At 39.6% G+C, this 25,367-nt stretch overlaps 2 protein-coding genes across 2 annotated transcripts in view; both read right to left on the reverse strand.

Annotated features, from left to right (window-relative positions):
* LOC127150502 (uncharacterized) overlaps positions 1–25,367 on the reverse strand; it is a 68,074-nt gene that overhangs the window by 29,889 nt on the left and 12,818 nt on the right. The gene's annotated exons all lie outside the window — the stretch shown is intronic.
* LOC107992128 (PHD finger protein ALFIN-LIKE 3-like) overlaps positions 19,271–25,367 on the reverse strand; it is a 28,080-nt gene continuing 21,983 nt past the window's right edge. The window contains exons 2-3 of the mRNA XM_017047834.2: positions 19,573–19,702; positions 19,271–19,462 (exon numbers count right to left, since the gene is read on the reverse strand). Coding sequence (XP_016903323.2) covers positions 19,271–19,462; positions 19,573–19,702 — 322 coding nt within the window. The remainder of the gene's footprint in view (positions 19,463–19,572; positions 19,703–25,367) is intronic.

The raw sequence follows: 25,367 nt of genomic DNA on the forward strand, positions 1-25,367 counted from the left end.
GACGCACGAGGAACGCAGCTGGCTGTTTCGTGGAGCGGCGACGAGCGGCGGCAGATCTGCTGTTGTGTGAGGCCGAGAAGGTATCGGAAATGGATGGGGAGCCGCGGCGGACGACGACCGGTGAAGCTACACACGCCGACGGAGATGGAGATAGGGACAGAGGACGGAGACGGAGAGGATGGGTGATGGTGGCGGAGACGAAGAAGAGAACGAAGGAGAAGGAGAAAACGAAGGGAGAGACGGCTGGCGGCTGTCGGGCGAGGAAGGGAGAAGAAGAAGAAGGAGAAGAGATTTCACGGGGGGGGGGGGGGGGGGAGGCGCGCGTAGTTAGGGTTTCTTTCTTTTTTAAAATATATATATATATATATATAAATAATATTAATAAATATATATGTAATAAAAATAAATAATAATAATAATAATATTATTATTAAATATAATAAAAATAAATAATGATATATATATATATATATATATTGAATAAAATTAATATAAATTTATAATAGAATATTAATATTAATTAATTATAATAATATTAAATAAGAATATTAATATTTATTTTAAATAAATAAAAAGAAAATATTAACATTAAAAAATGTAATAATAATTTCCGATAATAATAATCTAATCAATATTATATTATTATTTTATCGTTTTACCAAAACTCAAATTTCCGAACAATTCATTTAAAATGCTAAAATTTTTACCTCGAACTTCGAGGCGTTACATTCTTCCCTCCTTAGGGAACTTTCGTCCTCGAAAGTTTTATTCCTCGAACAGCTCGGGATAACGGGATCTCATATCATCTTCTCGCTCCCATGTAGCCTCTTCCACCCGGTGATTCCGCCATAAGACTTTAACCAAAGGAATTTCTTTATTCCTCAACGTTTTCACCTCTCTAGCCAGTACCTCAACGGGTTGTTCGGTATAGCTCAAGTTTTCATCAATTTCCAGTGGTTCGTAATCCACTACATGGGATGGATTTGGCACGTACTTCCTCAACATGGAGACATGGAAAACATCATGAACTGTCGAGAGTGATGGTGGCAACGCCAAGCGATAAGCTACAGGGCCAATCCGCTCCAGAATCTCAAACGGCCCAACAAAACGGGGACTCAGCTTTCCCCTCCTTTCGAAACGCAAGACACCTCTCATAGGTGCTACCTTTAAGAACACCTTATCCCCTACCTCAAACTCAAGGTCCTTCCGCCTCACATCTGCATAACTCTTCTGCCTACTCTGAGCGGTATGCATGCGTGATCTAATCTTCTGTATCGCTTCGTTAGTAGACTGAACTAACTCAGGACCCATCAATCTCTGCTCACCCACCTCACCCCAGCAAACCGGGGATCTACAACATTTGCCGTACAAGGCCTCAAATGGTGCCATGCCGATAGTAGTCTGATAACTGTTATTATAAGCAAATTCCATCAAATGTAAGTGGGAGTCCCAGCTACCTGGAAATTCCAATGCACACGCTCGCAACATATCCTCTAAAACCTGGTTCAGGCGCTCAGTCTGACCGTCAGTCTGTGGATGGAAAGCCGTACTAAAGTCCAACCTCGTGCCCATAGCAGTCTGCAAACCCTTCCAGAATTTGGAAGTGAAACGGGCATCTCTATCAGAAACAATCGATACTGGCACTCCATGTAATCTCACTATCTCAGACATGTACAACTGTGCCCACTTACTAGCAGTATAGGTGGATTTACCCGGAACGAAGTGCGCTGATTTAGTAAGTCTATCCACCACAACCCAGATCACTGTAAAACCCCTCAGAGTTCTCGGCAGCCCTGTAATGAAATCCATGGACACGTTTTTCCACTTCCATTCTGGTATGCTCAAGGGTTGTAATAAACCCGCTGGCTTCTGCCTTGGTGCCTTAACCTGCTGACACACCAAGCATCTACTAACAAATTCTGCTACTTCCCTCTTCATGTTACGCCACCAATAAACCCGCTTCAGGTCCTGATACATCTTCGTACTACCTGGGTGCATAGAAAATGGGGAACTGTGAACCTCAGATAATAATTCTGTCTTAACCGCACTATCTGACGGAACACAGAGGCGTCTCTCAAACAACAGTCCACCATCAGAGGATAACGAGAACTCAGCCGCTTGCCCTGCCACTGCTAGGCCACGTTTCTCAACCAGATAAGGATCGTTACTCTGAGCATCAATGATCCTTTGCCTCAAAGTCGGCTGTACCGTCAACTGGGCTAACTGCATAGTGACTGCCCCCACTGACACTGCAATCTCAGCTCGCTCGAGATCCCGATGCAATGGGGCCTGTCGGGTAATAAGTGCTGCCGAATGTGATACCTTTCTACTAAGAGCATCAGCTACCACATTTGCCTTGCCTGGATGATACAGTATCTCACAATCGTAATCCTTCACTAACTCAAGCCACCTTCGCTGTCTCATATTCAATTCTTTCTGAGTAAAGAAGTATTTCAAGCTCTTATGATCCGTGAATATCTGTATCTTTTCACCATATAAATAATGCCTCCATATTTTCAAAGCAAAAACCACTGCTGCCAACTCTAGATCATGTGTAGGGTAGTTCTGCTCATGACTCTTCAACTGACGAGACGCATAAGCGACCACCTTACCCTGCTGCATCAAAACACAACCCAAACCTTTCTTGGAAGCATCACTATAAATCACAAAACTGCCAGAACCATCAGGTACAGTAAGAACCGGTGCGGTAACTAGCTTCTGTTTAAGGTTCTGGAAACTGTCCTCACATGCCTTGCTCCAAACAAAAGGAGTTCCCTTTCTGGTGAACTGAGTAAGAGGAGTAGCTATACGAGAAAAGTTCTCCACAAAATGTCGATAATAGCCTGCTAAACCCAGAAAGCTACGAACCTCACTGACAGTGGAAGGTCGGGTCCAACCGGTGACTGCCTCTATCTTAGCTGGATCCACAGAGACCCCAGCCTTAGAAACCACGTGACCCAGAAAGGACACCTGCTTCAGCCAAAACTCGCACTTCGAGAACTTTGCGTACAACTTATTATCCCGAAGTGTTTGCAAAACCATACGTAAATGCTCCTCGTGTTCGGCCTCCGTCTTGGAGTATATCAAGATATCGTTGATAAACACAATCACAAAAGTATCTAGGAACTCCCTAAACACTCTGTTCATCAAGTCCATAAACACTGCCGGAGCATTCGTCAGACCAAAAGACATCACAATAAACTCGTAGTGTCCATACCTGGAACGAAATGCTGTCTTCGGTACATCCTCGTCCTTAATCCTCAGCTGATGGTATCCCGACCAAAGATCAATCTTAGAGAACACATTGGCTCCCTGTAACTGGTCAAATAGATCGTCAATCCTGGGCAAGGGATATCTGTTCTTTACGGTTACCTTGTTCAACTCCCTATAGTCAATGCATAGACGCATCGATCCATCCTTCTTCTTAACAAATAAAACTGGCGCACCCCTAGGTGACACGCTCGGTCGAATGAATCCCTTATCAAGCAATTCCTGTAACTGTACATTCAGTTCTTTCAGTTCTGCGGGGGCCATTATGTAAGGGGCTCTGGATATAGGAACCGTGCCCGGCTCCAACTTTATGGCAAACTCAACCTCTCTGTGCGGAGGTAACCCTGGAAGTTCCTCAAGAAAGACATCCGGATAGTCCCTCACTACTGGTTCTGATGACAGGGATACATCGGCCTCTCTAGTATCCACCACGCTCGCTAAGATACCCCAAGTACCCTGACCGAGCAGTTTACTGGCCCTGATGGCTGAGATTACCTGAGGCAACGACTTTGACCCTCCTCCCTTAAATTTAAAACTGGCCATCGAGGGATTGTTAAACGTTACCTCCTTACGTGAACAATCTATGCTGGCGTGGTTAGCGGCCAACCAATCCATACCCAGGATTACATCAAAGTCTAGCATATCCAGGACTATCAGCGTTACTTCAATCACATGGCCTGCTATCTCAATTTGGCATGCTTTCACCTTTTCCTTCGACAACATACATTCTCCGAAAGGAGTAGATACTGATAGAACATGGTGTAAGGGCTCTACCTCTAAGCGGGCATGCAACACAAATGCGGAGGAGATAAAAGAATGTGACGAACCCGAATCAAACAAAACTAAGGCGTAATGCCCCAACACTGGGAGCGTACCTGTCACTACCGTGCCTGCCTTCTCAGCCTCAGTCTTGTTGGTAGCAAAGACTCTACCCTGATGTGGAGCACCTGCTCCCTGATTCTGCGCGTTCCCCGTGAGTCTCAACGGGCATCTATCAGCTGTATGACCCTCTTGCCTGCACTTAAAGCAAGTCCTGGTCCCGAATAAGCAACGGCCCAGATGGTGCTTCCCACAAGTGGTACACAACGGCTTCCCTCTGGCAGCCTCCCCTGCCTCAAAAGGTTTCTGCTGGAAGCGGCGAAACTCATCACCTGATCTGAAATTCCGCTGTGGCACTGGAACAGGCTGCTGCTCAGCCTTCCTCTTCTGTCCCGATGTCGAACCTCTACCAGCGGTCTTAGACGAGTTAGCCCTCTCCTGTAAACTGAGATCCACTGCCAGGCGCAGTGCATCGACATGAGTAGCGGGTCTGAAAGCTCGGACCAAACCCTGAATGTCCAGTCATAGGCCTCTAACAAACTTCTCAGCTCTGGCCGCCTCGGTCGCTATCATCTCGGGAGCGAAGCGGGATAACATGTCAAACTCCGCATCATACTGCTCCACTGTCATGTCACCCTGCTCTAAGTTCAGGAACTCCTGCCGCTTGGCATCTCTCAAACTAGCAGAGAAGAATTTCGCATAGAAACTCTCCTTAAACTGCTGCCACGTGATCTGGCTCACATCACCACCTAGCATTCTCTCTGTAGTCTCCCACCATGCAGTACCTCTGTCAGTCAACATAAAAACAGCACACTGAACTTTCTGATCCTCAGGGCATTTCATGTAACGGAATATGGTCTCCAAGGACGATAACCACATCTGAGCCCTGGTGGGGTCCTCCAAAGACCCATCGAACGTCGTGGGATTATACTTCCTGAAATCCCTCAGGTGCTTAGCCTCTACTGACAACTGATCCGGCACAAACTGGGGCGCAACTGGTACTGGAGCCGGAGCTGGAGCAGGAGCTGGTGCTGGAGCTGGCGCTGGAGCTGGCGCCGGAGTTGGCGAGGCAGGCTTCTGCTGCTCCCGCATCTGCATAATCAAATCTCTAAACCTCTGCTCCATGGCGGCTAGGTCCGCATGAGTAACTGGCGCAGCCGGGTCAGGGGCTTGGGCTACAGGCTGCACCTCAGGCTGAACGCGTCCTGCTCCCCTTCCTCGGCCTCCTCGGCCACCCCTACGTGCACCTCTCCTTGGCGGCATTTCCCTAACAACCACCAACGATCTCTTTAGTCATAAATGGTAATTGAATTTGCAGTTTAACTTAGGTAAGGTAATGCATGTAGAGTTATACATATATTTTCATGAGAGCGTACCTGAAGAGCGGCAAGGATCGTTTCAGCCATAAGGACACAAAACACAGACTCACATTATAAGCCAGTCTACAGAACCTAAAACTTAGGCTCTGATACCAACTGTAACGACCCAACTTTCCGGACTAAGCTGAGGTCACTACCAAATACCAAAACTCGACCATTCAACATAAAATTTAAAACGGACCAGTTACGATTCATTAAAGCATTAGAAACCTTACAAAAAGACAGTTTCGGGCCCTATTTTAAATCAATCAAAAAGTCACAAATAAAAACTCAAGTCACCAGTTCAAAAATCACAAGTCAAAATATTCTGACAAAATACATAGCGGAAGCGATAAGGAAAACCAGACGCGTCCATATGGCCTTCACGCGTCCTTCCTGCCTCTCGTCGGTCTGCCCCTCGCTGTGCCCTTACCTGAAAGGTTAAAGAAGAGAAAATGGTGAGTATAAACATACCCAGTAAGGGACCCACTACTGGGCTCGTTAGGGGACAACAGTTAACTTCCTATTCGGGGGTACCCTACATAACAGTCTAGTGGTTCCGTAGAACGCACATATCAGTCTAGTGCTCCCGAGGGATGCACATATCAGTCTAGTGCTCCCGAAGGATGCACACATCAGTCTAGTGCTCCCGAAGGATGCACACATCAGTCTAGTGCTCCCGAAGGATGCACACATCAGTCTAGTGCTCCCGAAGGATGCACGTACCAGTCTAGTGCTCCCGAAGGATGCACGCATCAGTCTAGTGCTCCCGAAGGATGCACATATTCGTAAGGCACACTACCCCATAGATGAAGCTAACCGTTACCCCTCAGTCCATACTAAACCATCTACATCAGTCATACCCCAACGACATTCATATTACAGTTCCGCCATAGGCTTTGTCAGTCAGATAGTATAGGTTTAAACAATTTCGCCCTCAGTTGCTATACGCATCACCAATTCGCACACCATTAGGGAAAACCCTAGACCCAATCAACTAACCAATCAAAACCGGACTCACTGTCCTTCCCCGTCCAAACTCCATGATCAACATCCAGACCAATGCTTTACTACATACTGAACCGTAACTTCAAGGTCCATCAACATAAAATCTCAATCTACAATTAGCAGTCACAATATCTTTACCTCAGACAAAATATGATAACAGTGCTTAACAGTCAACACGCATACAGTTATTCAGTACAGTCACTAATGTGTAATCCCTTGTGGATTACTACGTTTTTCAGCCTGGATTCGGGGTCCAGTAGTAGGAAAACCCTTACCTGATACTCGGTTATGCCCCTCGATCGAATCCACGCTCAACGGATCAACCTAAACGAAACACGAAGGTTTTAGTTGATGACTTCAGTAGAAGTCGTTTTAAAAAAGGTCAGAAGCGACATCCGTTGACTTACCCAAGGAAAGGAAAACTACCTCTAAACAAGCCTACCGCGAGACCCGAGAACTCAAGCGTCAACTCTGTACTACCTTCAAAGGAGAAAAGTAGGGCCATATCTTATTCCAATATTCAAACTCTAATCGGATGTAGCAACATTAGGAAATTCATCGAAAACAATCCTTACCGAAGACTCACCGTGACCCGGAGCGGAGGAAGGAAGGCTTAGGTGGCTTGGTGAAACAAGGAGCTCGGCTGGGCTTGAAGGCGTTCGGCTCGGCTCGGCTCGGCTCCACCTCGGCTCGGCTCGGCTCGGCTCGGCCTTGGCTCACAGCTCGGCTTGTGGCTCGGCTCAACTCGGCTCGCGGCTCGGCTTACTCGACTCGCGGCTCGGCTCACTCGGCTCGCGGCTCGGCTCGCGGCTCGGCTCACTCGGCTCGCGGCTCGGATCGTGGCTCGGCTCACTCGGCTCGCGGCTCGGATCGTGGCTCGGCTCACTCGGCTCACTCGGCTCGGCTTACTCAGCTCGGCTCACCCGGATTTGTGTGTGGCTCGGACTGGAAACGGGTTTTGGGTCGGGTCAGCTTGGAACCGGATCGGGTTGGATGAAAAACGGCAGCCACGGTGATCGATTTTCCCCCGGCGAGCGATGGCGGCGGCGATTCGCGGACGATGCACGAGGAACGCAACTGGCTGTTTCGTGGAGCGGCGACGAGCGGCGGCAGATCTGCTGTTGTGTGAGGCCGAGAAGGAATCGGAAATGGATGGGGAGCCACGGCGGACGACGACCGGTGAAGCTACACACGCCGACGGAGATGGAGATAGGGACAGAGGACGGAGACGGAGAGGATGGGTGATGGTGGCGGAGACGAAGAAGAGAACGAAGGAGAAGGAGAAAACGAAGGGAGAGACGGCTGGCGGCTGTCGGGCGAGGAAGGGAGAAGAAGAAGAAGGAGAAGAGATTTCACGGGGGGGGGGGGGGGGGGGGCGGCGCGCGTAGTTAGGGTTTCTTTCTTTTTTTTTAAAAAAAAATATATATATATATATAAATAATATTAATAAATATATATGTAATAAAAATAAATAATAATAATAATAATAATAATAATATTAAATATAATAAAAATAAATAATGATATATATATATATATTGAATAAAATTAATATAAATTTATAATAGAATATTAATATTAATTAATTATAATAATATTAAATAAGAATATTAATATTTATTTTAAATAAATAAAAAGAAAATATTAACATTAAAAATTGTAATAATAATTTCCGATAATAATAATCTAATCAATATTATATTATTATTTTATCGTTTTACCAAAACTCAAATTTCCGAACAATTCATTTAAAATGCTAAAATTTTTACCTCGAACTTCGGGGCGTTACATTCCACTTTTTACTTTGAGCTTTACCAGAGTTAAGCTTACACAAACTCTCCATATGTTGTCTGTCATAAATGACAAGTTATTAAGTAATTACATAACCAACTTATATAGAATGAGATGAGATAGGATTTAACACGTACTCGACGTATGGTAGAACATCATTTACATTATGAATGACATAAAGATGAGCTTGATCTAACTGCTCCTTACTCGGTCTAATAAAAGAAGAAGCTGATAATGCTCTATCCACGTTTGAATTCTTTTTTATTACAGATGAGTTAAGTCCGAGTTAAGTCCAATAGAACTAACTCCAGCAATAAATTCAGAATAAAACTTTATAGCCCTCTTCAACAATATAATTTTCTACCATATATCCTTCTGGTCGATTTTTGTTTCGCACATAAGTTTTTAGGACTTTCATATATCGTTCAAAACGATACATCCACCTTAGATGAACAGGTCCACAAAACTCAATTTCTCTTACGAGATGCACTACAAGGTGTACCATTATAGTGAAAAATGATGGTGGAAAATACTTCTCCAATAGACATAAAGTGACAACTACATCTTCTTGCATTCTTTTTAAGTGTGATGTATCAATTGTCTTCTTACATATAGCATTAAAGAAGAAGCATAGCCGAATAAATGCAAGTCTTACATGTTTTGGTAGAATACCACGAATTGCCACAGGTAGCAATTGTTGCATAAGAATGTGATGGTCATGCGACTTAAGTCCATACAGTTTCAAATTTTTGAGTGACACTAAACTTCAAATGTTCGATGAATAGCCTTCTGGTACTTTCAGTTCAGATAGTGTCTTACAAAAACTGAACTTCTCTGCTCGAGATAATGTATAACATGTCGAGGATCTTTTTCTCCCCTACTTGAGGGGCTAGCTCTGGTCTAATGTTCAATTCAACCAAATCTAATCGACTTTTTACTTCATCTTTCGTTTTACTGGGAATATTAAGCAATATGCCAATGAGATTTGCACAGACATTCTTTTCAATGTGCATCACATCTAAACAATGTCGCACATCAAGAAACTTCCAATATTCTAATTAAGAAGAATAGATTTTTTTCTTCCAATAAGTTCCTGAAGAACTCATTTCACTGTTCTTTTCGTTGATAGTTCTCTTCGCAAATGAGTGGTCGTACTTACTTATTTGTACAAAAATTTCTTCCCCACTCAATGGTTCTGGAGCCAATTCTAATTCTTGTGCACCATTGCGATGCCCAATATATGCCATCATCCTTCCTTTTGGCAAATAAATGGATAAAGTTTTCTCCCCACATATTGGACATGCATGATATCCTTTGACTGTACAACCACACAAGTTGACATACGCATGAAAATCATTAATGGTCCATAAATAAAATAGCTTTTAGCCTGAAACATTGATCTTGATATGCATCGTAACATTCCACCCCATCATGGCAAAGTATTTTCAAATCATCAACTAACGGAGCTAAATAAACATCTATTTCATTTTTCGGTTGTTTGGGACCAGATATTAGTGCGGTCAACATCAAAATTTTTTGCTTCATACACAACCATGGAGGTAGGTTGTATGTCACTAACATCACTGGCCAACAACTATATCTACTGCTAAGATCTCCATGTGGATTTACCCCATCTGTGAAAAGAGCAGGACGTAGATTTCTAGGTTCCGACCCAAACTCTAGCAATAAATTGTCTATTTTTTTCCATGATAATGCATCTTTTGGATGTTGTAATAGATCATTCACTTCTCTTTTTCTGGCATGCCACGTCAATAATTTTGATGTTTCTTTGCTTCGAAACATTCTTTCAAATCATGGAATTGGGGAGAAATACCACATGACTTTCACTGGAACATTCTTAACCTCCTTCTTTGAATTTTTAGGAATCTTCCATCTTGACATACCACAAGATGGGCATACATTTGCATCAGATAGTTCTTTCCTAAACAAGCAATAATCATTCCTACAGACATGAATCTTCTCGTACTTCATTCCAAGAGTACACAAAAGTTTTTTTTGCTTCATAAGTAGAAGTAGGGCATTCGTTGGGAGTAGGTAAGATGTCACAAATTAATTATAACAATTTAGTGAAACTCTTATTACTCCATCCAAATTTAACTTCCAAATTATATAACTTTATTAACGTAGATATTTTGGTAAAATTCGTACAATTAGGATATAATGGTTTCTTGGCATCATCTATTAATCAAAGCCTGCATGGGAGAACAATGATAAATTTGCTTCTTTTATATGCTTAGCTTTTGATTTAACTTCATTCAAAATGCAATAAGTCATGCAATTATATAGAATAGTACAGGAAGAAAAAGAGTATATGAATGAAAACTCAACTATGGGATCGATACAATATAATGCATAAGGTCCGAGACAATATATATAACAACTTCATGGAACCACACCCCACCACTTGCAATGCACACATGATAATAAATCCCTAAAAACACTAAAAAACATTACACAAAGCCAATGAATTATATCCAATTTATTAGGAAACAAAACCTAAAAACATTAAAAAAAACTTTATAACAAACATGAACATTACACAAAACCAAAAGAAAAACTTACATTTAACTTCTTTTGTCTACCAACACGAAAACCACAAAGAAAAATCAAGATTTTTCTTCCTTGATAGCCAAACAGAAACTTTCCTAAAAACCGCTTCACACTCTGACAGAGGAAAAATCTGAAAGAATTAAATCAAGAAACAATTTAATGATGTGAAGAAGAAATTAGAACAAAAAAAAAACATAACAAAAAGATCTGTAGGAATAAAAATAGAAAAAAAAAAGTTTCTTCTAAAACTTATCAAACCAATAAACAATTCAATGAAACAAAAAAACTTTGCATCCCAAACACAGACATATGACTTTTCCAAATATATGACGAACTCCATATACATATGAACTTCTGACATCCTATCTCAACTCAACGCTTCAAACGATCTCTAAATTTCTTTAATAAAATATCAAAAACAACAAAGGATGATGAACAAACATATGTCACAAAAACTCTACTGTCAGAACATTTCTCAAAAAACACCAATTGAAAAGTCTACAACAAAGAAGAGCAAAGTATTTATTTACGACAAATGTAGGGACAAAAAAGGAATGTACTAATTCTTCAACTTTTAATATAGTATAAGTAATTTAAGTAAAATTTCAAGTTTAGTCCCTCAATTTTAGGGGTTATCTATAGATTTATTATACTTTTGATTTAAAAATCTAATGGATATGTTATACACAAAATTAAACAATAAATAAGCTACTAATCGATTAACATTAAGTTATGATTACCAAGTTTAACCTAAAATTTAACGAAAAAATTCTAAGTTTATTAATTTTTAATTCATACCTCCATGGAATTTATCAAAATATTTGATTTTTTTAACTTTATTTTATGAATTTATGAGAAGATACTAAAATGTCTCTTTCTCCTAACACCAAAAGTCAGAACTTTGTGCGACAAGAATCCCGTACTTCCTTTGTTTATCATAGAATTTCATCTTTATAAATTTAGTTAACAAACTATTTTGAAATTAAAATCTACCAAAACTTTGGAGGAAAATTGGAACATAGGATGGGTACAGTTATGTCCAAGCCTCCTAAAATCCTCAAGGTAGATCCAATCCAACCACAATATTGCTTTCTCAAGAACTAATTCTCATATTGTACGGAAAAAATGGTCACACATCTACATTTTTCCTTACCAAAATGCGTAACAAGTGTCAGCAAGCTTGTTAGGTCGACCTTGAAATCCTCCATCAGCTGCTTGTTTCTACATAGTAACTCACTGATAAATAGTTGAAAAAAATGTTGACATAAGAAAGCAACTAAGTTTAGAAAAATTCAAGAGAGGAAAAATTATTTTTCATAAATATGTCTTTGTTTCCAATCTACTTGGCTTAGAAATTATTTTTCATAAATATCTTTTTTTTTTCCAATCTATCCTTGGGTTACAAATTATTTTTCATAAACATGTCTTTGTTTCCAATCTATCCTTGGCTGTTTATTTCTAGGAAAAGTCAATTTCTAAGCATTACAAAGTCCAAGTATTGGAAACTCTTTTATTGTAGTGGTAGGATGATGAAAATGAACCTGCAAGCACCACTACAGCAACAATGAAAAAAACATATATACAATCTACATGGACATATGGATATGATGCACATGATCAACATTAACGTGATACGTTATAAATTGCAATGTTGCGTCACGTTATAAATTGCAATGTTGCTCCCTTACATAAGAACCACACTTTGACCTTTGAAATCATAAATAACAAATAACAAATAAGAGAGAAAAAAAAGGCATTATTGAACTTTAAAAATTATCTGAAATTTCAATCTCAATCTCAGTGGCATTATTAGAGTATAAAAATTAACATGATAGTTAATATATAAAAATTGATTATGTAAATGAATGTATCTATATATTGGATATAAAATAAATATAACAATGATCTTAACTCTCTACATAGTTGCATGTATACATAATATATGTCCATGAACCCATTTCAAAGTTAACTTAAACCCCCCTACCCAAAAAAAGAAAAAAAAAAAAAAAAAGGAAAAAGTGAGAACACAAACTTATTACTTCAAACTTCGAAACTATAGTATAGTATTCAGAAACCCAAAATTTGTAATTTTTTTAACCAAAAAAGAAAGAAAGAAAACAAAAAAGAAAATAAAGGAAAGAAAATTAGGAATGTCCCCCCTCCCTATTTGAGCAAAAAAAGTTAGGAAAACAGAGCTTTGTTTGTGCAAAAACAAAAGGGAATAGAATGGACCCATTTTGAAAGAGAGAAAAAATTGTGAATGAAATGAGATGGCAGAATTTCAAAGGTGAAACCCAGTTAAAGACAACCCAACAAATTTTTTTCCTCCGGAAGCGTTTTTCTATGCTGCAAAAAGCTTGATTTGTAATTGAAGGAGATGAGGGAGAGAAAGAAATTGAGCATATAATAATCACAGACACAGTCTGTTACAAAAAAAAAAAAGAAGAAAAAAGAAATGACGGTGGGGAAATTAAACTTGTACGGTTAATTATAATTGCTTGCTTAACCGTCCTATTTTCTTAGCTTTTTCCCTCTCTCTTTCTTTCTTTTGTGGCTTGTCCTTTATTGATCGGTAGATGGGGTAGCAATAGCACGATAGTTTACCATTCTTTCAGACTGTGAAAAACATAGCAAGAGAGAGAGAGAGAGAGAAGAGAGACCCTATTTTCTCCTCTTCTTCTTTGGTTTCTCTTGTTGTTCTTCATTCTTTGGCATTTTAGACTGAGACCTATTTTTTCAATTTGGATGACACTTTACGAAGAGAATCCAAGGGAGTCTCACAAAGGTGAAACCCAGTTGAATATCTCTATTTTTTTCAAATTTGGTGTTTATCAAAACACCCAAAGGACTTTGAAATTTCGAGGTGTTTTTGGAGTGTTTGATTGATTTTGTTTGGTGGGTAGGTTTGGAAGGTGAGGATCTGTATGAGGAGCTGTGTAAGGCATGTGCAGGACCTCTTATTGAAGTTTCTATCGATGGAGAAAGGGTTTTTTACTTCCCGCAGGGTCATATGGAATAAGTATTTTGCCATCTCTTTTTCAATTTCACCCTTGAAACAAAAAGCCCTCATAATCTTAGAGGCTGAAATTTCTTCTGCTTTTTGGTTCTTCATCAATTGGAAGAGTCCACAAATCAGGAGCTTAATCACCAAATCCCTCACTTTGATCTCCCTGCCAAGATCCTATATCGTGTTGTTAACATTTGTTTGCTGGTATTTCTTATTTTCTCTTTTGTTCATGTACACTCGCCTACTTTGTTTCTGTTGATTCTTCAGGTTCGTTTTCTTCTTTTGATTTCAATTTTTCAGGCTGAAAAGGAAATGGATGAAGTCTATGCTCAAATCACTTTATACCCAGAGGCTGATGTATGCATATATTTTTACTTCTTAGCGTTAATCCTTCTTCTGTTCCTCTTCCTTCTTAGCCATCCATCCATCCATCCTTCAATCCCATTTTCTGAAACTTCCTAACACCTTACACCCCTCTTCTCTTCAATATATATATAAACCCAAACCAACCTCCTCCTTTTCCCAAATCAGGATACTTCAAGATTGAAGTGGAGTATCCCATTCCATTGATATACAACTCATAAACTAGTACATTGTTCGAAGTGTATGCACATTCATGAATATATGTTCGATTCAACAATAAACTCAGACATAATACATCAAGCATAAGGCTCCATTCGGTTTAAATTAATTATACAGTGATGGAAGGACATACCTACAGTTTTGGGTACAATCTGCCCATATAATCCAATCACGATTCTACCTACAAAGAGAGAAAAAAGAAAGGATTTAGAAGTAATAATCATGTCCACAGATACTCAAATACTGAAACAACTCATGTTGAATTTTGAACAAAACTCAAACTCATTCCTCATCAGAATTAAATAACCAAACCACTAAACGCAAGATAACAAGATAACAACATAGCTGCAAATTAATTAAAATCATGTCCATAGATACTCAAATACTGAAACAACGAGTGTTGAATTTTAAGATTGATGGGTGGTTTGCAGTCTAAATCGAAGTAAAAAAACATTGCAGCTTAAACCCCAAATTAAAAAAATTGTGACCACTTGAAAGAAGATGGAAATTACCGTTGCTGTGAATGTGAGAGGAAGAATGTGAATGTGAGAGGGAGACGTGGATGATTTTGTTTAGAAGGTGGATGCAGAAGCTGTGAATGTTAAAGGTAGGAGCGGCATTAATAGTCTGGGGTGAGAATGTGAGAGGGAGACGCAGACGAGTTTGTTTAGAAGGAGGGAAATGTGGATGAATTTGTTCCGAAGGGTGGATGAGTAGAACAACAATGGTGGCAGCAAGCAAATTGGTGGCGACGAGCACAATGGTGGCGTCGATCACAATAGTGGCGACAAGCTCAATGGTGGCAGTGATGGTTATTCGAAGAAGGAACGGGCATCGGAGAAGAAAAAGTCATCGGAGAAGAACTGGACAAATTCCATTTGGAGAAGAAAAGGGATTGCGAGTGGGAGAGGGTCGAAAGAGTAAAGTAAGAGAGAGAAACTGTTATTTTTTCACAAAATAAAATTATTAAAAAAATTAAATGGACCTTTAATGTTGGTTTTAAACCGACATTAAAGCGTGTTATTTTTTTACAAATTAAAATTATTAAAATTAAAATTCAAATGGACCTTTAATGTCGGTTTTCAAAATGGCGGACCTTTAATGTCAGTTTAAACCAACATTAAAGCTTACTCGTTAATGTCGGTGGAAAACCGATATTAAACAACCAACTTTTTCAAAATCAACATTAATGTTCATTTTTCATTTTTCCCAACCTACATTAAAGCGTATATTTCTTCTAGTGAACGTTTGTTTTCTCCTACTTTTTGCTTAGCTGTTTAAATCCTTCCCATAATAGTATCTCATTGGTTGAAATAAGATTTCCTTTAGTTTTTCTAAGATATAAAATAATACATTTAATATTATGAAATGATCATATATATCTTAGTATTTGTTATGTTTTCTTTTTAGTTCTTTAATTAACCCTTAGTAAGAGTGAAGAACCAAACTTACTTTTTATGTATGGATTAAAGTACAAGTTGGGTTTATATATATATATATATATATATATATTGTAGTTAGAAAAGAAAATCTTCATGTATGTCGCTATTTTTGTTTGTATTAATGGTACCAATAATGTTATGAATTTGGTTATGGCCTATAGTAACTTGTACTCTTTTTTTTAGTAAGAGTTGCTAAAATTTTGTTAGTAGGAATTGCTAAAATTTTGTCAGTAGGAGTTGCTAAAATTTTCAATTTCTTGTATTCTTCCATATGAATTTCTTTCATATTATGAATTTCTTGTATTCTTTCATATATTACAATTAAAATCGATAACCATTACTCAATAAATTCTCTTAGGACTTATACTTAAGGATAGATCATGGATGCACAAGAGTAGGTTATCCAAAGATTATAAATTGGGTGTAGAAAACTTCATCAATTTTAGATTTTCTAATACGGAAGATGCTTCTATTTGTCGTCCTTGTTTGAAATGTGAGAATTGTGAAAAACAAAGCCGTACTACTATTAGATATCACTTATATGTCAATGGAATGGATGAAAGTTATAAAATTTGGTTTTGACATCGTGAACAACTACCTAAGTCATCCTCATACGGGGAATCTTCTAAGTTTGACACCCATATGTATGAAGAGAATGATGCTGAAAGTATAAATGAAATGATTGAAGTTGCTTATGAGGAGTATTCAAAAGATCCAAATGAATTTGAGAAATTGCTTATTGATGCCGAAAAACCACTATATGAAGGATGCAAAAAATTCACCAAGTTGTCCACGCAGTTGTATAATTTTAAAGTTAGGCATGGATGAAGTGATATTATCTTTTCTGAACTACTAAAAACTTTAAAGGAAATTTTGCCTACTACCAATGAGATCCCAACATCCATGTATGAAGCGAAGAAAACTTTAGGTGCACTAGGAATGAATTATGAAAAGATTCATGCATGCCCTAATGATTGTTGTTTGTATAGAAAAGAATATGCTAATGCAATTGAATGTCCTGAATGTGGTGAATCAAGGTGGAAGTATGCTAATAATACAAACAGAGGGAAAAAACAGATTCCTAAAAGAGTTGTATGGTATTTTCCACCGATTCCACGTTTTAAAAGATTGTTTCAAAGTATTGTCAATGCTAAAAATTTGATTGGGCATGCTAATGAACGAGTAGTTAATGGAAAATTACGACATCCTGCAGACTCTCCAGCTTGGAAATTAGTAGATTTGAAGTGGCCAGACTTTGGTTCTGAACCTAGGAATATTCGTTTAGCATTGTTAGTGGATGGAATCAACCCACACGGTGAAATGAGTTCGAAATATAGTTGTTGGCCTGTAGTGATAAATATTTACAATCTTCCACCATGGTTGTGCATGAAAAGAAAGTTTATGATGCTATCAATGTTGATATCGAGTCCAAGACAACCAGGGGATGACATTGGTACGTACTTAGCACCACTCCTTGAGGATTTAAAACTCCTATGGGAAAGTGGTGTTGAATGTTATGATGATAATCTAGAAGAAATATTCAATTTAAGGGCTATTTTGTTATGAACAATAAATGATTTTCCTGCATATGGAAATCTTAGTGGATTTAGTGTGAAAGGGTATAAGGCATGCCCAATTTGTGGAGATAAGACTAAAATATGGGAAGAAAATTGCATACCATGGGTATTGAAGATTTCTAACATGCAACCATCCATACCGATGTCAAAATAAGTCATTTAATGGTCAAAATGAGCTTAAAACAATTTCAGAACCTTTGTCTAGAGAGTCTATATATTCAAGAATAAAAGACCTTGAATTTCCAAAAGGAAAGAAGACAAAAAGAAAAAAACCTACGAAAGGAAGTGCAAGGAGTTGTTGGAACAGAATGTCTTTGTTTTTTAAGCTACCATATTGGAAAGATCTTCATGTTAGACATTGTCTAGATGTGATGCACATTGAAAAAAATATTTGTAGGAATATATTGGGTACGCTTCTTGATTTTCCTGGAAAAAGTAAAGACGGCTTGAATGCTAGATGTGATTTAGTCCATTTGAAAATTCGACCAGAGCTTGCACCTATCAATGGTGAAAAAAAATCTTCATTCCACCTGCTTGTTATACTTTTACAAAAGAAGAAAAACGTTGTGTTCTGAAGACATTTTCAAAACTAAAGGTACCAGAAGGTTATTCTTCCAATGTTAAAAACCTTATGTCGATGGTTGATTTAAAACTTAATGGTTTAAAATCTCATGACTATCACGTTCTCTTACAACAATTGTTTCCTATTGTGATAAGATCTATGCTCCCAAAACATGTTTGGTATGTCATCACTCGGTTGTGTATATTTTTCAATCTGATATGTAATAAAGTCGTTGATGTGCAACAACTGGAAAAGTTGGAAGAAGATATTGTGGTGATTATTTGTTTGCTAGAGAAATACTTTCCTCCATCATTTTTCACCATTATGATGCATCTCACTGTACACATTGTAAGAGAATTCAAACTTTCTGGGCCTGTATATCTTAGATGGATGTATCTCTTCGAAAGATACATGAAAGTTCTAAAAAACTATGTGAGAAATAGGCATCGTCCAAAGGGTTGTATTGCAGAAAGTTATATAGTAGAAGAAGCGATTAAGTTTTGTTCAGACTTCTTATCTGGGGTTGATCTTGTTGGGCTAGGCATTGATAGATTAGATGCATCTTTCGACAATTCAAGCCTTTGTAGACCATTGTCTACAGGAGTTTCCTTCAAACCTGAACAAGATCTTCTATACCAAGTTCATCGCACTACAAAAAATATCAGTTACAATAGCATAAAAAAACGCTATCATTGACTTTCGATAGCATTTTCGAAATGCTGGCGTAGCCGATGTTATTGAAAGTCCATGACTTTTCATAGTGTTTTTTCGCCGCTATGCAAAATGCTATAATATGTCCCTAGCAATAGCACAAATACGATGCTATAAATGCTTTTTATAACGTGAGAAAAAACGTTATGGAAACATTTTGATAACGTTTTTTATTGCGTTGGAAAATTGCTATGAAATGTTTCAATAGTGTTTTCAATAACATTGGAAAAATGCTATAAACAATTTTTTGTAGCGTTTTATAAATGTTGTCGTAGCAAAAAGTCATTGACCTTTAATAACAGTTTTTGTAGAGCTATTAATAACAATATAAAAGATAGGTATATTTTAAAACCATTTGGCCTCATTAACATTTCATAATCACATTATTAATAGAAGAATTACCATAGTATACATATAATATCTCATTGAATAATATATGTTATCTTCTATGCATTACAATTTTGTTTATAAGGGAAAAAAAATCCTTTGAGAACAAACATGAACAAAAAACTACAAGCCTGTTTTAGAAAACTCAATACATCACAAGAAAACTAATAAACTGAAGCATTTCTTCATACAACAAATTTCCCATGGAACCATTTCTCATAGATATCACAACAAATCCAAAATTCATCTGAAGCATAGTTCTCACCGCATGCCCTACATAAGATGTCACTGTGCTCGTCTTTATCTTCTTCATACGTCTCTATCTCTTTCCTTGCCTGCGACTGCCTTGCGCATGTTCCTTGCATTTCAGCTTCACTCTGAAAATTCTTGAAAGATAGAATATGTAACCAATCCGAGTAATCAACACAGTAAATTACATCACATCAAAAAGTGTCAACTGAAAAAATGAAGATCATGATACACATACCGATTTAAAACTTGACTTGGATTTGCTACCATTTGCAGTTGATGATTTTTCCTTAACTTGTTGCTTTGCAATATTGGTGACCACTTCAAATACAGTTGGCATATCATTTATAATATTAAATAGCCGCCTCCTACATCAAAAGAACATGGAAAAATATTTTATAGCAAGATCAACCATCATGGTTATTATTGAAATAACTTGTCACACCCCCTCCCGGACTACCTGCTACCTTAGACCGAAAGATGGCGTGAAGCCGACGAACAACGCTTTTCTGTAATTGTATCTGTCGACTCTGCTTAAAACTTTCATGTGATGAACTTGCCAATCTAGTATATAAACTATTATACATGCAACAAAACACAGCGGATCCTAGGCTAGTTAAACATAGCTAGTCAAACACATACATGAAGTGTACCTCAAAATTTACCGATTTCACGAGTAAACCTAAAGACACCTTAATCAAAATATAACCAACAAAATTTACATAACTACAGCTCCTAAAGCTTATACAAACTGTGGAGTATCTATAACATACAAGGGTGTATATACATCACAACACAACAGACTCTATGCCCAACTTAAAACACGTACTGGCAATCGATAATGGAGTTTCAGCAGACTAAGGCAGTCTATCAGGCACCGGGAACTCGATCTCTACCTGGAAAATGTGTAAAACATTTTGGAAAGGGTGAGCTATGAAGCTCAGTGAGTGACTCAGTTTAAAACTATGAATTTAAAGATAAGAGCACGTGAAAACTTTACACATATAAATTTGTTTATACCAGTCGTAAATGTAAACGTGTAGTACTAAGAATAGCTTCCTTAAATACTCAGCATATTCATCCTTGAAATCTAGCATGGCATATTGTAACGACCCAACTTTCCGGACTAAGCTGAGGTTACTACTAAATACCAAACTCGACCACACAACATAAAATTTATAACGGACCGGTTACGATTTCTTAAAACATTAGAAATATTACAAAAAAAAAATGTTTCGGGCCCTATTTGAAATCACAGTCACAAAAGTTTCAAATAAAAACTCAAGTCATCAGTTCAAAATCACAAACCAAATATTCTGACAAAAATACATAGCGGAAGCAATAAGAAAACCAGACGCGTCCATATGGCCTTCACGTGTCCTTCCTGCCTCTCGTCGGTCTGCCCCTCGCTGTGCCCTTACCTGAAAAGTTTAAGAAGAGAAAAGGGTGAGTATAAACATACCCAGTAAGGGACCCACTACTGGGCCCGTTAGGGAACAACAGTTAACTTCCTATTCAGGGGTACCCTACATAACAGTCTAGTGGTTCCGTAGAACGCACATATCAGTCTAGTGCTCCCGAAGGATGCACATATCAGTCTAGTGCTCCCGAAGGATGCACACATCAGTCTAGTGCTCCCGAAGGATGCACATATCAGTAAGGCACACTACTCCATAGATGAAGCTAACCGTTACCCCTCAGTCCATACTAAACCGTCTACAACAGTCATACTCCATCAACACTCATTTTACAATTTCGCCATAGGCTTTGCCAGTCAGATAGTATAGGTTTAAACAACTACACCCTCAGTTACCATACGCGTTTCCAATTCACACACCATTATGGTAACCCCTATACCCAATCAACTAATCAATCGAAATCGGATTCACTGTCCTTTCCCGTCCAAACTCCATGATCAATGTCCAGACCAATGACTATCACGTACCTAACCGTAACTTCAAGGTCCATCGACATACAATTCCAATCTACCACGTAGCCCATTAACATAACCACACTATACCGAGCACCCAGCATCGGGGTCTACTAGCAAGAAACTCCTTATACCCGATAGCGCACAAGTTACAACTAGCGGTCGCGTTACTCTTACATCAGACAAGAATATAATAACAATGCTTAAAAGTCAAACACACTTATATTTATTCGGTACAGTTACTAACGTGTAATCCCCTGTGGACTACTACGTTTCCAGCCTCGCTCCGAGGTCCAGTAGTAGGAAAACCCTTACCTGAAACTTGGTTATGCCCCTCGATCGCGTCCACGCTCGACGGATCCACCTAAACGAAAACACGAAGGTCTTAATCGATGATACCAGTAGAAGTCATTTTAAATGGTCCTAAGCAACATCCGTTGACTTACCCAAGGAAAAGAAAACTATCTCCAACCAAGCCTGCCGCGGAAATCCGAGAACTTAAACGTCAACTCCTTAATACCTTCAAGGGATGGAAGATAGGACCAAAGCTTATTCCAATATTCAACTCGAATCGGATATAGCAACATTAGGGAATTCATCAAAACAATCCTTACCGAAAACTCACCGTGACCCGGAGTGGAGGAAGGAAGGCTTAGGTGGCTCGGCTCGGCTTGGCTCACTCTCGGCTCGGCTCGGCTTGGCCTCGGCTCACAGCTCGGCTCACTCTCGGCTCGGCTCGGCTTGGCCTCGGCTCACAGCTCGGCTCAACTCGGCTCGGCTTGGCTTGGCCTCGGCTCAGCTCGCGGCTCGCGGCTCGGCTCAACTCGGCTCGGCTCGGCTTAACTCGGCTTGGTTCTCGGCTCGGCTCGCGGCTCGCGGCTCGGCTCAACTCGGCTCAGCTTGCGGCTCGCGGCTTAACTCGGTTCGCGGCTCGGCTCCACTCGGCTCGCGGCTCGCAGCTTGAAACACGGGTCGAATTTGATTCGAGTTTTCGGGTCGGGTCGGCTTGAAATCGGGCAACCTCAACGACAACCTTCGGGCGTTCGACGACGGAGAAGTGTCGCGGCTGTCCGACGACTGGCCCTGCTTCCACGCGGCGGAGGGCGACGACCTAACGGCGGATACGGTCAGACGAAGGACGCACGGCGGCGTTCGAGTTTTTGAAACCGAGAGGAGACCCGAAATGGTGGGAAGCCACGGCGGACGAACACGTTGAAGCTGACGACATTGCCGACGCTGGAAGCGGAAATGGAGACGGAACGTGACGGGGGAGATGGAGACGCGTGCGGAAGAGAAAGATGGAGAGACGGCAGCGGCGGCGTGAAGCTGGAGACGAAGAAGAAGAAGAAGAAGAAAAAGAAGAAGAAGCCGAGGGGGGGGGTCTCGCGCGCGGTAAGTTAGGGTTCTTTTTTTTAAAAATATATATATATATATATATATATATTAAGTTAAATAATAATAATAATAATATTTAATAATAATAATAATAATAATAATAATAATAATAATAATATAATTAATAATAATATTAATTAATACTAATGTAATAATAATGTTAAATAATAATAATAATAATATTAAATAATAGTAATGATAACAATAATAAATTATAATAATAATAATAAAAGATAATATTAATATTAAATTATATATAAAGATTATAATAAATATTAATAATAATAATAATATAATTACTATTATATTATTATTATATAAATTTACAAATATTAATTTAAGAATTTCAGAAATTAATCCAAAATTTAAAATTCCCGAAAAATTATATAAAACGGTAAAAGTTTACCTCGAAAATTCGGGGCGTTACATTCTTCCCTCCTTAGGGAACTTTCGTCCTCGAAAGTTTTATTCCTCGAACAGATCGGGATAACGGGACCTCATGTCATCTTCACGCTCCCATGTAGCCTCTTCTACCCGGTGATTCCGCCATAAGACTTTAACCAGAGGGATTTCTTTATTCCTCAACGTTTTCACCTCTCTAGCAAGCACCTCAACAGGTTATTCAGCATAGCTCAAGTTTTCATCAATCTTCAGTGGCTCGTAATCCACTAGATGGGATGGATCTGGCACGTACTTCCTCAACATAGAAACATGAAACACATCATGAACTGTCGAGAGTGATGGTGGCAACGCCAAGCGATAAGCTACAGGGCCAATCCGCTCCAGAATCTCAAATGGCCCAACAAAACGAGGACTCAGCTTTCCCCTCCTTTCAAATCGTAAGACACCTCTCATAGGTGCTACCTTTAAGAACACCTTGTCCCCTACCTCAAATTCGAGATCCTTCCGCCTCACATCTGCATAACTCTTCTGCCTACTCTGAGCGGTATGCATGCGTGATCTAATCTTCTGTATCGCTTCGTTAGTAGACTGAACTAACTCAGGACCCATCAATCACTGCTCACCCACCTCACCCCAGCAAACCGAGGATCTGCAACATTTGCCGTACAAGGCCTCAAATGGTGCCATGCCAATAGTAGTCTGATAACTGTTATTATAAGCAAATTTCATCAAATGTAAGTGGGAGTCCCAGCTACCTGGAAATTCCAATGCACACGCTCGCAACATATCCTCTAAAACTTCGTTCAGACGCTCAGTCTGACCGTCAGTTTGTGAATGGAAAGCTGTACTAAAGTCTAACCTCGTGCCCATAGCAGTCTGCAAACCCTTCCAGAATTTGGAAGTGAAACGGGCATCTCTATCAGAAACAATCGACACTGGCACTCCATGTAATCTCACTATCTCCGACATGTACAGCTGTGCCCACTTACTAGCAGTATAGGTGGATTTACCCGGAACGAAGTGCGCTGATTTAGTAAGTCTGTCCACCACAACCCAAATCACTGTAAAACCCCTCAGAGTTCTCGGCAGTCCTGTAATGAAATCCATGGACACGTTTTCCCACTTCCATTTCGGTATGCTCAAGGGTTGTAATAAACCCGCCGGTTTCTGCCTTGGTGCCTTAACCTGCTGACACACCAAGCATCTACTAACAAATTCTGCCACCTCCCTCTTCATGTTACGCCACCAATAAACCCGCTTCAGGTCCTGATACATCTTCGTACTACCTGGGTGCATGGAAAATGGGGAACTGTGAGCCTCAGATAGTAATTCTGTCTTAACCGCACTATCTGACGGCACACAGAGGCGTCTCTCAAACAAAAGTCCACCATCAGAGGATAATGAGAACTCAACCGCTTGCCCTGCCTCTGCTAGGCCACGTTTCTCAACCAAATAAGGATCGTTACTCTGAGCATCAATGATCCTTTGCCTCAAAGTCGGCTGTACCGTCAACTGGGCTAACTGCATAGTGACTGCCCCCACTAACACTGCAATCTCAGCCCGCTCGAGATCCCGATGCAATGGGGCCTGTCGAGTAATAAGTGCTGCTGAATGTGATACCTTTCTACTAAGAGCATCAGCTACCACATTTGCCTTGCCTGGATGATACAGTATCTCACAATCGTAATCCTTCACTAACTCAAGCCACCTTCGCTGTCTCATATTCAATTCTTTCTGAGTAAAGAAGTATTTCAAGCTCTTATGATCCGTGAATATCTGTATCTTTTCACCATATAAGTAATGCCTCCATATTTTTAAAGCAAAAACCACTGCTGCCAACTCTAAATCATGTGTAGGGTAGTTCTGCTCATGACTCTTCAACTGACGAGAAGCATAAGCGATCACCCTACCTTGTTGCATCAAAACACAACCCAAACCCTTCTTGGAAGCATCACTATAAATCACAAAACTACCAGAACCATCAGGTACAGTAAGAACCTGTGCGGTAACTAGCTTCTGTTTAAGGTTCTGGAAGCTGTCCTCACATGCCTTGCTCCAAACAAAAGGAGCTCCCTTCCTGGTCAACTGAGTAAGAGGAGTAGCTATAATAGAAAAGTTCTCCACAAACCGTCGATAATAACCTGCTAAACCCAGAAAGCTACGAACCTCACTGACTGTGGAAGGTCGGGTCCAACCGGTGACTGCCTCTATCTTAGCTGGATCCACAGAGACTCCAGCCTTAGAAACCACGTGGCCCAGAAAGGACACCTGCTTCAGCCAAAACTCGCATTTCGAGAACTTTGCAT

This window comes from Cucumis melo, chromosome 8 (genome assembly GCF_025177605.1).
Source record: "Cucumis melo cultivar AY chromosome 8, USDA_Cmelo_AY_1.0, whole genome shotgun sequence".
Taxonomy (NCBI): Eukaryota; Viridiplantae; Streptophyta; class Magnoliopsida; order Cucurbitales; family Cucurbitaceae; genus Cucumis; species Cucumis melo.